This window comes from Phaenicophaeus curvirostris, unplaced genomic scaffold (assembly GCF_032191515.1).
Source record: "Phaenicophaeus curvirostris isolate KB17595 unplaced genomic scaffold, BPBGC_Pcur_1.0 scaffold_366, whole genome shotgun sequence".
NCBI classification, from domain to species: domain Eukaryota; kingdom Metazoa; phylum Chordata; class Aves; order Cuculiformes; family Cuculidae; genus Phaenicophaeus; species Phaenicophaeus curvirostris.
In genome coordinates, this window is record NW_027206964.1 from 29,125 (window position 1) to 41,289 (window position 12,165).

Sequence of the window (12,165 nt, forward strand, 5' to 3'; positions counted from 1 at the left end):
AAAGGGGGAGAAAACCATGGAAAAGAACCAAAAAAAAATAGAAGGGGGGGGGTGTTTTGGGGTTTTGGGGTTCGGGGGGTCCGGGGGGGCGGCGCTACCAGAAGTCGCGGCGATGGTAGGAGTCGGGGGTCGCAGTATTTGGTGACGACCACGCGGTTGGCGAACTTGCGCCCCGTGAGCCCCTGCATCGCCTTCTGGCAGTCGAAGGACCGACGTGAACTCCACGAAGATCTGCGAGAAAAGGGGGGTCAGGAAAGGGGGGGGAAATGGGGGGGCGGGGGGGGGGAAAAAGGGGGTTGGAGGGGGAAAAAGGGGGGTTTGGGGGGGGGAAAAAGGGGGTTGGAGGGGAAAAAAGGGGGTTTGGGGGGGGAAAAAGGGGGTTGGAGGGGGAAAAAGGGGGGGTGGGGGGGAAAAAAGGGGGTTTGGGGGGGGAAAAAGGGGGTTGGAGGGGGGAAAAGGGGGTTGGAGGGGGAAAAAGGGGGTTTGGAGGGGGAAAAGGGGGTTGGAGGGGGAAAAAGGGGGTTTGGGGGGGGAAAAAGGGGGTTGGAGGGGGAAAAAAGGGGGTTGGAGGGGGAAAAAAGGGGGTTGGAGGGGGAAAAAGGGGGGTTTGGGGGGGGAAAAAGGGGGTTGGAGGGGGAAAAGGGGGTTGGAGGGGGGAAAAAAGGGGTTTGGAGGGGAAAAAGGGGGTTGGAGGGGGAAAAAGGGGTGTTTGGGGGGGGGAAAAGGGGGTTGGAGGGGGGAAAAAGGGGGGGTTGGGGGGGAAAAAGGAGGTTTGGGGGGGGAAAAAGGGGGTTGGAGGGGGAAAAAAAGGGGGTTTGGGGGGGGAAAAGGGGGTTGGAGGGGGGAAAAAGGGGGGTTGGGGGGGAAAAAGGGGGTTTGGGGGGAAATAAGGGGGTTGGAGGGGGGAAAAAGGGGGTTGGAGGGGGAAAAAGGGGGTTTGGGGGGGAAAAGGGGGTTGGAGGGGGGAAAAAGGGGGTTTGGGGGGGAAAAAGGGGGTTCAGAAAAGGGGGGAATGAAAACAGGGGGGTCAGGGGGGGAAAAGGGGGTTGGAGGGGGAAAAAAGGGGGTTGGAGAGGGAAAAAAGGGGGGTCGGGGGGGGAAAAGGGGGGGTTTGGGGGGAGGAAAGGAGTTTCAGAAAAGGGGGGGAATGAAAACAGGGGGGTCGGGGGGGGAAAACAGGGGGTTTGAGGGGAAAATGGGGGTTTGGTGGGGGGGAAAAGGGGGTTTGTGGGGGGGAGAAAAGGGAGTTGGAGGGGGGGAAAAAGGGGGGTTGGAGGGGGGGAAAAAGGGGGGTTCAGAAAAGGGGGGGATGAAAAACAGGGGGGGGATGAAAAACAGGGGGGTTGGGGGGGGAAGTGGGTTTGGGGGTGGAAAAGGGGGGTTTGGGGGGGGAGAAAGGGGGTTGGAGAGGAAAAAAGGGGGGTCAGAAAAGGGGGGTACGAAGAAGGGGGGGTCGGAGGGGGAAAAGAAGAGAGGTTAGGGGGGAAAAGGGGGGGGTCTCTCCCCCCACACTCAGGCCTCTCCCCTCAAACTTGGGGGTCTCCCTCCCCTCAAACTTGGGGGTCTCTCTCCCCTCAAACTCGGGGGTCTCTCTCTCCCCTCAAACTTGGGGGTCTCTCCCCACACTCGGGGGTCTCTCCCCTCACACTCGGGGGCCTCACCTTGCCGCAGCCGGGCACCTCGACGCCGTCGACGGGCCGGGGGATCTCGATGGACTTGACGAGGCCGTACTTGCCGCACTCGTCGCGCACGTCCTCCACGATCTCCTCGTACTCCTCGTCGTCCAGCAGCTCCTCGGGCAGCACCATGTTCATCAGGCACAGCACCTCGGTCGGGTGGCCGCCCACCTGCACCTGCGAGCTCACCAGCCCCGGCACCTGCAGCGTCACCGGCGTCTGGTTGATGGTGCTCTGGGAGGAGGAGGAGGAGGTGGGGGGGGGGGGGGCGCACGGCGTGAGGGGGGCGGCCACGGGGACCTCGGCCCACGCGGAGAACCCGGAGAAGATCAACAACCTCCGCGGAGAACCTCAACCCCCATGGAGAACCTCAAAAACCTTCATGGAGAACCTCAACCCCATGGAGAACCTCAAAAACCTTCATGGAGAACCTTGATCCCCATGAAAAACGTCAAAAAAACCTTCATGGAGAACCTCAACCGCACGGAGAACGTCAAAAACCTTCATGGAGAACGTCAAAAACCTTCATGGAGAACCTCAACCCCCGCGGAGAACCTCAAAAACCTTCATGGAGAACCTCAACCGCATGGAGAACCTCAAAAACCTTCATGGAGAACCTCAAAAACCTTCATGGAGAACCTCAACCCCCATGGAGAACCTCAAAAACCTTCATGGAGAACCTCAAAAACCTTCATGGAGAAGCTCAACCCCCGTGGAGACCTCAACAACCTTCATGGAGAACCTCGATCCTGTGGAGAACCTCAAAAACCTTCATAGAGAACCTCAAAAACTTTCATGGAGAACCTCAACCCCCATGGAGAACCTCAACAACCTTCATGGAGAACCTCAACAACCTTCATGGAGAGCCTCGATCCCCGTGGAGAAACCTCAACAACCTTCATGGAGAACCTCGATCCCGTAGAGAACCTCAAAAACCTTCATAGAGAACCTCAAAAACTTTCATGGAGAACCTCAACCCCCATGGAGAACCTCAACAACCTTCATGGAGAGCCTCGATCCCCGTGGAGAACCTCAAAAACCTTCATAGAGAACCTCAACAACCTTCCAGGAGAACCTCAACCCCATCATGGAGAACCTCAACCACCACAGAGAAACTCAACAGCCTTCATGAAGAACCTCAATCCCCGTGGAGAACCTCAACCTCATCATGGAGAACCTCAACCTCAACATGGAGAACCTCACCTCATCATGGAGAACCTTAATCTCCAAGGAGAATCTCAACAACCCCCATGGAGAACCTCAATCTCATCATGGAGAACCTTAACCGCCATGGAAAACCTTAAACTCCAAGGAGCACCTCAACAAGCTTCATGGAGAGTCTCAACCTCATCGTGGGGAGCCTCAACCTCCTCGTGGAGCCTCAATCTCCTCGTGGAGAGCCTCAACCTCCTCGTGGAGAGCCTCAACCTCCTCGTGGAGAGCCTCAACAAGCTCCAAGGAGAACCTCAACCTCACCATCTCCGTCTCCATCACCTCCATCTCCATCATCTCCATCATCATCTCCATCCCCATCTCCCTCCATCCATCCTCCTCCACCTCCATAGCTTCCCATCTCCATGGAACGAGCACCTCAACCTCCACTGACCACCACAGCTGCCCCCCCCAGCCCCACAGCTGCCCCCCAACCCCCCCTAAAACCCCCAACTGCCCCCCAACCCCCCCAAAACCCCATAACTGCCCCCCAACCCTCCCCCAAAACCCCCAACCAGGCCCCCAACCCCATAACTGCCCCCCCAAACCCCCAACCTGCCCCCCAACCCTCCCCTAAAACCCCATAACTGCCCCCCCAACCCCCCCAAACCCCCCCAACCAACCCCCCCCAACCCCACAACTGCCCCCCCAGACCCACAACTGCCCCCCCAGCCCCCCAACCTGCCCCCCTCACCCCCCCAGCCCCCCCTCACCAGGGTGGCGTTCTTGGCCCCCACGCTCGCCCTCTGCACCAGCAGCTTCTTGTCCCCGAGCTGCATCCCGTTCAGTCCCGCGATCGCCTGGGGGGGTCGGGGGGGCCCCAAGTCAGTTTGGGGGGGTCCCCAACCCTCTCAGCCCCCCCCCGGATGGATTTGGGGCTGATTTTGGGTGCATTTCAGTGAATTTCGGGGCACGATCAACCCCAGGGGAGCCTGCTGGGAGGCTGGGAGGGTTTGGGGAGGAGGAAGGGGGGGTTGGGATCACCATGAGATCTGGGGGGGGGGGCCCGGTTGCTTTTTGGGGTCCCCAGGTCTGTTTTGGGGGGTCCCCAACCCTCCCCAGCACCTCCAGGATGGATTTTGGGTTGATTTGGGGTTAGTTTGGGTCACACGCAGCCCCCAGTAAGGCTTGGAGCGGAGCGGGGAGGCGTTTTTTGGGGTTCTCCTGGGGTTTTCGGGGTTCCCCCGGGGTTTTTGGGGTTCCCCCGGGGTTTTATTGGGGTACCTGGTCGGTGACGTTGATGTCCACGTACTCGCAGAAGGCGTAGCCCTTGGAGAGCCCGGTCGCACTGTCCTTCACCAGGTTGAAGGCTTTGAGGGGGCCCGAACGACGTCAGCAGCTCCTTCACCTGGGGGGGGAGCAGAAATGTGGGGACCCCCCCAAAAACTAGAGACCCCCGAAAACCAGGAACACCCCCACAAAACCAGGAATTCCCCCCCCCCAAACCAGGAACACCCCCCCAAAACTGGGACCCCCCCACCCCCCAACCCCCATTTCTGCTCCCATTGATTCAAACTAAGCCCTGGGGGGTGGGAAATGGGGGTCCCCGCCCCCCCCCTCGGGATTTGGGGGGCCCCAGGGGGCTCTGGGGGCGTTTTGGGGTTCCTCCCTCCCCGTACCTGATCGTCGTTAAGGTAATTAGGGAGGCCCCCGATGAAGAGTTTGTGCGCGGAGTCGGGCACGACCGTGGAGACGACGCCTGGGGGGGCGCAAGGGGGTAAATGGGGGGACGGGGTCAGGTTTTGGGGTGCCCAGGGGGGGTTTTGGGGTCCCCCCTCACCCGGGACGTAGACAGAGGAGTTATCAGACATGCCGGGCACCAGCTGAAGGTTTTGGGGTGGCCTTAGGGGTGACTTTAGGGGCTCTCAGGATGGGTTTTTGGGGTCTCTGGGGTTTTTGGGGCACCCAGGTCAGGTTTTGGGGTGCCTGGGGTGGGTTTTGGGGTCCCCCCTCACCCGGACGTAGACAGAGGGGTTCTCAGACACACTGGGCAGCAGCTGAAGGTTTTGGGGTGGCCTTAGGGGTGACTTTAGGGGTGCTCAGGGCAGGTTTTTGGGGTCTGTGGGGTTTTTGGGGTGCCCGGGTCAGATTTTGGGGTTCCCAGGGAGGGTTTTGGGGTCCCCCCTCACCCGGGACGTAGACAGAGGGGTTCTCGGACATGCCGGGCAGCGGCTGGTAGTCGTGGGGGCGGCGGATCTTGAGCGACTGCCCTTGGAAGATGATGCCGTCGAAGGCCATGGCCTGCGTGGTCTCGTCCACCGAGCGGAACTGGGGGGGCCGGGGGGGGTCAGGGGCCCCCGAAAGGCTCCGTGACCCCCCCCCCCCGAACCCCAAAACCCCAGACACCCCCCCTCAAACCTCCAGGAAGGCGAAGTTCTTGTCCTGGTTGATCTGAACGGCCAGGACGGGGTTGCCGGGAGCCTGGGTGAGGCCCCCCAGGCGCATCTGAGCGTTGAAGAAATCCATCATCGCCTCCTGGGGGGGGAAAGAGTGAGAGATTAGGGGAAATGGGGAAAAAATGGGGGAAACGGGGGGAAAGGGGGGGAAAAATGGGGGGAAACGGGGGGAAACGGGGGGAAACTGGGGGGAAAATGAGGGGAAAGGGGGGGGAAAATGGAGGGGAAGGGGGGGAAAATGGAGGGGAAGGGGGGGAAAATGGAGGGGAAGGGGGGGAAAATGGAGGGGAAGGGGGGAAAATGGAGGGGAAGGGGGGAAAATGGAGGGGAAGGGGGGGAAAATGGAGGGAAAGGGGGGGAAAATGGAGGGAAAGGGGGGAAAATGGAGGGGAAGGGGGGGAAAATGGAGGGAAGGGGGGGAAATGGAGGGAAAGGGGGGGAAAGGGGGGGAAATGGAGGGAAAGGGGGGGAAATGGAGGGAAAGGGGGGAAATGGAGGGAAAGGGGGGGAAATGGAGGGAAAGGGGGGGGAAATGGAGGGAAAGGGGGGAAAATGGAGGGAAAGGGGGGGAAATGGAGGGAAAGGGGGGGAAAATGGAGGGAAAGGGGGGGGAAATGGAGGGAAAGGGGGGGGAAATGGAGGGAAAGGGGGGAGCAGAAAAGGGAGTGAAATACGAGGGAAAAGGGGAGTGAAAGGGGAGCAAAAAAGGAAGCAAAATATGAGGGAAAGGGGAGCAAAAAAGGGAGAAATACAAAAGAGAAAGAGGAGCAGAAAAGTAAGCAAAAAGGGGAATGAAATACAAGGGAAAGCAAAGCAACAAGGAGAAAATGTGTGAAGGAAATGAGAGCAGGAAAGGCAAAAGAAAAGCAGCAAAACATGAGAGAAAAAAGAATAAAAACCAACAAAAATAGAAGTAGAAAGAAAAACAAAACATGACGGCAAAAATTAGGAAAGAGGAGCAAAAAGTAGAGTGGAAAGGGAGCAGAAAGGGGAGCAAAACACAAAGGAAAAGGGAGCAAAAAAAGAACAAATGTATGAGAGAAAGGAGGAGCAGAAAGAGGAGCAAAAAGAAGAGCAAAACATGAAGGAAAGGGGAGTGAAAGGGGAGAAAATAAGGGAGTGGAAGGGGGGGTAGAAAGGGGAGCAAAAAGGGAAGCAAAACATGAGAGAAAGGGGAGCAGAAAAGGGAGCAAAACACAAGGATAAAGGGAGCAAAAAGAGAGGAAAACGTGAGGGAAAGGGGAAGAAAAAGGGAGCAGAAACGGCAGCAAAACATGAGGGAAAAGTGAGAGGAAAGAAAGCAGAAAAGGGAGCAAAAAAGAAAGCAAAACATGAGGGAAAAGGGAGCAAAAGGAAAGCAGAAAAAGAGCAAAACGTGAGGAAAAAAGGGAGCAAAAGTGGAGCAGAAAGAGAGTAAAATGGGAGCAAAAAGAGAAGCAAAACACGAGAGAAAAGAAAGGAAAAAAGAGGAGTAAAACATGAGGGAAAAGGGAGCAGAAAAGGGATCAGGAAGGGGAGCAAAACACGAGAGAAAGGAGAGCACAAAGGAGAGCAAAACACGTGGAAAAGGAAAGCAGAAAGGGGAGCAAAACATGAGGGAAAGGGAGTGAAACGGGAGCAGAAAAGGGAGTGAAAAGGGAGTGAAACGGGAGCAGAAAAGGGAGTGAACAAGGAGCAGAAAAGGGAGTGAAACGGGAGCAGAAAAGGGAGTGAAATGGGGGCAGAAAAGGGAGTGAAGAGAAAGTGAAAAAGAAGCAGAAAAGGGATCAGAAAAAGAAGCAAAACACGAGAGAAAGAGGAGTGAAACATGAGCAAAACGTGAGGAGAAAGGGGAGCAAAAGGGGAGCAGGACGGGGAGCGAAGCGCAAGCGAAAGGCGAGGGGGAAGGGGAGCGGGAGGGGGGGGTAAAGGGGGAGCAGGAGGACCCCCCCCCGGTACCTCGGTGATGCCGAAGGGGATGTTGCCCACGTAGAGGCGCCGCGCCTGCCGCGTCATCTGGCTGCCGACCACGGGCACCGGCGTGGGGGTGACGGCCAGCCCGTCCGGCGTCATGGTGGGCAGCAGCGCCGTCGCCGGGATCTGCCCCGCCGCTGCCGCCACACGGGGGGCGTTAGGGGGGCTGGGGGGGGTTGGGAGGGGGCTGGGGGGAGTTTAGGGGGTCTGAGGGGAGTTTAGGGGGTCCTGGGTGGGATTATGGGGGCTTGAGGGAGTTTTTGGGACCCTAGGGGAGTTTAGAGGGTTCTGAGGGGAGTTTAGGGGGTTCTGAGGGGAGTTTAGGGGGTCCTGGAGGGGGGTTAATGGGGGCTTGAGGGAGTTTTGGGGGGCCCTATGGGGAGTTTAGAGGGTTCTGAGGGGAGTTCAGGGGGTCCTGGGGGGTTTATTGAGGTCCTGGGGTGATTTGGAGAGGACTTGGGGGAATTTAGGAGGTTCTGAGAGGAGTTTAGGGGGTCCTGGGGGGGGTTATGGGGGCTCGAGGGAGTTTTTGGGGGCCCTAGGGGGAGTTTAGAGGGTTCTGAGGGGAGTTTAGGGGGTTCTGAAGGGAGTTTAGGGGGTCCTGGAGGGGGGTTATGGGGGCTTGAGGGAGTTTTGGGGGGCCCTATGGGGAGTTTAGAGGGTTCTGAGGGGAGTTTAGGGGATCCTGGGGGGTTTATGGAGATCCTGGGGGATTCGGAGGGTGCTTGGGGGAGTTTAGGGGCTTCTGAGGGGAGTTTAAGGGGTCCTGGGGTGGGGGTATGGGGTCTTGAGGGAGTTTTTGGGGCCCTAGGGGGCGTTTAGAGGGTTCTGAGGGAGTTTAGGGGGTCCTGGAGGGGGGTTATGGGGGCTTGAGGGAGTTTTGGGGGGCCCTATGGGGAGTTTAGAGGGTTCTGAGGGGGGTTATGGGAGCTTGAGGGAGTTTTTGGGACCCTAGGGGGAGTTTAGAGGGTTCTGAGGCGAGTTTAGGGGCTTCTGAAGGGAGCTTAGGGGGTCCTGGAGGGGGGTTATGGGGGCTTGAGGGAGTTTTGGGGGACCCTATGGGAGTTTAGAGGGTTCTGAGGGGAGTTCAGGGGTTTTGAGGGGAGTTCAGGGGGTCCTGGGAGGGGTTATGGGGGCTTGAGGGAGTTTTTTGGGGGCCCTAGGGGGAGTTTAGAGGGCTCTGAGGGGAGTTCAGGGGGTCCTGGGGGGTTTATTGAGGTTCTGGGGTGATGTGGAGCAGACTTGGGGGACTTTTTTGGGGGTCCCTAGGGGAGTTTAGGAGCTTCTGAGGGGAGTTTAAGGGGTCCCGGGGTGGGGGTATGGGGTCTTGAGGGAGTTTTTGGGGCCCTAGGGGGAGTTTAGAGGGTTCTGAGGGGAGTTTAGGGGGTCCTGGAGGGGGGTTATGGGGGCTTGAGGGAGTTTTGGGGGGCCCTAGGGGGAGCTTAGCAGGTCTGAGGGGAGTGTAGGGAGTCCTGGGGGGGGGTTATGGGGGCTCAAGGGAGTTTTTGGGGGTCCTAGGAGGAGTTTAGAGGGTTCTGAGGGAGGTTAGGGGATCTTGGGGGGTTTATGGAGGTCCTGGGATGATGTGGAGGGGCTTGGGGGACCTTTTGGGGGTCCTTAGGGGAGTTTAGGGTGTTCTGAGGGGAGTTTAGGGGGGCCCTGGGGGGCTTTGGGGGGCGTTTGAGGGAGTTTTGGGGTCCTGGGGGAGGTTGTGGGGCTCCTGGGGGGTTTGGAGGGGGCCTGGAGGAGTTTTTGGGGGTCCTTGGGGGAGTTTAGGGTGTTCTGAGGGGAGTTTAGGGGATCCTGGGCGGCTTATGGGGGTCCTGGGGGGTTGGAGGAGGCTTGGGACAGTTTTTGGGGGTCCCTGGGGAGTTTAGGGGGATTTAGAGGGTTCTGAGAGGAGTTTAGAAGGTCCAGGGGAGGTTCTGGGGCTTCGGAGTGTCCTGTGGGAGGATTAGGGGGTCCCGGGGGGGGTCCCATGGGTGGCGTTGGGGGTCCTAATAGATCTGGGGGAGAGTATGAGGTGGGGGGTCTCTAGGACAGTTTGGGGTGACTCTGTGGGTCTTTGTGGGGGGCACTGGGGGATCGTGGGGGTGCTTGGGGTGATAAAGGAGGGGACTCAGAAGGGATTTGGGGGCTCTGCAGGTCCCGGGGATCCTCGGGGGGTTCTGGGGGGGTCTCTGGGGGTCCAGGGGGGGTTCTGGGGTTCCCGGGGGGGGCCCCCTCACCTTGCATGGCCTTGTACTGCATGGGGGTGATGTGCTCGAAGCCGGGGGGGGGCACATCCAGTACTTGCGGATCTTCTTCTTCTTCTCGTGGCGGGGGGAGCGGCTGGGGGGGCGGGTTGGGGGGGTTAGGAGGGGACTGACCCCTCTTAGAGCCCCCCAAAACCTCCCTCTGACCCCCCACGACCCCCCCTCTCTCACCTCAGCGGCCCCGAAAGGCTCAAAGGCGACCTGCGAGGAGACAAAACCTCATTCAGAATCGCAATTCGAACGAAATTCGAAGCCCGTGACTTCGTAATTAATAATTTTCCCCCCCGCCCTCGTTACCGGCGCCGCCGGCGGTCGCGGGAGACGCTGCGCTGGTCGCGGTTGCGCCGGGTCGCGGCTGCGGCTGCGGCGCTTGCGGTCGCGGCTGCGGGAGCGGCTGTGGCTGCGCTTGCGGTGACGGTTCTCCTTGTCGCGTTCTAGGCGGGGGGGACACCCCAAAAATTGAGGAGGAGGCAATAAATTAGGAGAGGGGAATCAGAAACCCCTAACCCCTGGGACGCCCCAAACCCCAACTCCCACCCCTGACCTCCCAGGATCCATCCCAGACCCCCCAGGATCCCCCTAAGACTCCCAGGACTCCCCTCCTACACCCCCAAGACCCCCAATTCCCCCCCCGCAACCCCAGGACCCCCCCCAGACTCCCTCCCGACCCCCAAGTCCTACCCCAGACCCCCCCAGGCACTTCCTAGACCCCCCCAGACCCCCAACTCCCCCCCCCAAACCCAGGACCCACCCAAGACCCCCAAGACCCCCCCCAAACACTCCCTAGAACCCCAACTCCCCCCTCCAACCCCCAGGACACCCCCTAGACCCCCAGCACACACCCCCAAGACCCCCAACTCCCTCCCCCAACCCCCAGGACCCCCCCCAGACTCCCTCCCGACCCCCAAGTCCCACCCCAGACCCCAGAACACACCCCCCAGACCCCCAAGTCCCACCCCCAACCCCTAGAACCCCCCCCAGAACCCCAACTCCCCCCCCCAACCCCCAGGACGCCCCCCAGACACCCTCCCCCGATCCCCAACTCCCATCCTTGACCCCCAACCCCCCCCACCCCTCCGAGACCCCTCAAAGGGGGATCAGGGACCTCTCAAAGGGCTCAAAGAGGGGGGGGGCGGGGACCCTTGGGGGGGGGCGTGGGTGGGGGAGGGGCGGAGCGTGGCGGGGGGGGAGGGAGGGGGGCGGCGCTGCTGCTGGGGACCCCCCGCCCCCCCGCGCCCTTCTCCTCGCACCTTGTTTGTTCTCGTTGAGCTGCCGCTCGAACTCATCGAAATCCGACATGTCGGCGGCTCCGCTCGGCGGCTCCGACCCCGCGCAGCCCGGGCCCCGCTCGGCAGCGCCGCCACTTCCGGCCCCGCGCGCCGACACTTCCGGTCCCGCTCGGCCCCACTCGGCTCCTTCCGGCGGCGCTCGGCTCTCTCCGTCAGCGCTCGGCTCGTTCCGGCGGCGCTCGGCTCTCTCCGTCTCCCCTCGGCTCTTTCCGTCCCCCTTCGGCTCTTTCCTCTCCTTTTCCCCCCTATTTCCCCTCTCTCCTTTGTCCCCCCTCTCTTTTTCCCCTCTCTTCTTTCTTCCCCTCTCTCTTTTTCCCCCTTCCCCTCCTTCCCCCTTTCCCCTCCATCCCCCCTTTTTCCTCCTTCCCCACCTTTCCCCCTTTTCCCTTTCCTCTCCAACCCCCCTTTTTCCCCCTTCCCCCCTTATCCCCCCTTTTTCCCCCTTCCCCCCTTTCCTTCCATCCCCCCTTTCCCTTTCCCTTCCATCCCCCCTTTTTCCCCCTTCCCCTCCTTTCCCTTTCCCCTCCATCCCCCCTTTTTCCCCCTTCCCCTTTCCCCTCAATCCCTTTTCCCCCTTCCCTCCTTTCCCTTTCCCCTCCATTCCCCCTTCCCCTCCTTCCCCCCTTTTCCCTTTCCTCTCCAACCCCCTTTTCCATCCTCTTTTCCCCCCCTTTCCTCCCCCTTTCCCCGCTTCCTCCTTTTTTCCCCTTCCCCCACCTCTTTCCCCCATTTCCCCACTTCCAACCCTATTTCCTCCCTTTCTGCCCTTCCCCCTCTCTCTATTTCCTCTCATTTTCCCCCTTTCCCTCTCCTTCCCCCTCATTTCCCCCCACCCCCCCCTTTTTACCCCCATTCATTTTTCTCTTTTTTTTTAATAATCTTTTTCTCATTTTTTACCATTTTCATATTTTCCCCGGGGTGGGGGCAGAACCCCCCCAGCTGGAACAGGAGAATTGAGGGGGGAACGGGGAGAAATGGGGGGACTGGGGAGAAACAGGGGCGCTCTGGGGGTTTTGGGGGGACGTTTGGGTGGGTTCTGGCTGCTTGGGGGTCTCTGGGGTGTCTCAGGGGGCTCTGTGGCTTCTGGGGGGGCAGTTTGGGGGTCTCTGGGTGTCTCAGGGGGCTCTGTGGCTTCTGGGGGGCAGTTTGGGGGTCTCTGGGGTGCTCTGGGGGGGCGGTTTTGGGGTCTCTGGGGTGTCTCGGGGGGCTCTGTGGCTTCTGGGGGGGCAGTTTGGGGGTTTCTGGGGTGTCTCGGGGGGCTCTGTGGCTTCTGGGGGGCAATTTGGGGGTCTCTGGGGTGCTTCAGGGTGCTCTGGGGGCAGTTTTGGGGTCTCTGGGGTGTCTCGGGGGGCTCTGTGGCTTCTGGGGGGCAGTTTGGGGGTCT

At 60.1% G+C, this 12,165-nt stretch overlaps 1 protein-coding gene across 1 annotated transcript; it reads right to left on the minus strand.

Annotated features, from left to right (window-relative positions):
* On the minus strand, positions 1-10,859 carry LOC138734977 (splicing factor U2AF 65 kDa subunit-like). Its single transcript, XM_069882811.1, is given in 15 exon segments — positions 1-127; positions 129-206; positions 208-231; positions 1,662-1,910; positions 3,602-3,688; positions 4,113-4,211; positions 4,213-4,236; positions 4,508-4,587; positions 5,018-5,156; positions 5,247-5,363; positions 7,223-7,374; positions 9,466-9,568; positions 9,664-9,693; positions 9,790-9,926; positions 10,743-10,859. Coding segments are annotated over 15 exon segments (1,401 nt in total). The 5' UTR covers positions 10,792-10,859; the 3' UTR covers positions 1-94.
* Positions 10,860-12,165: the final 1,306 nt, after the last annotated feature.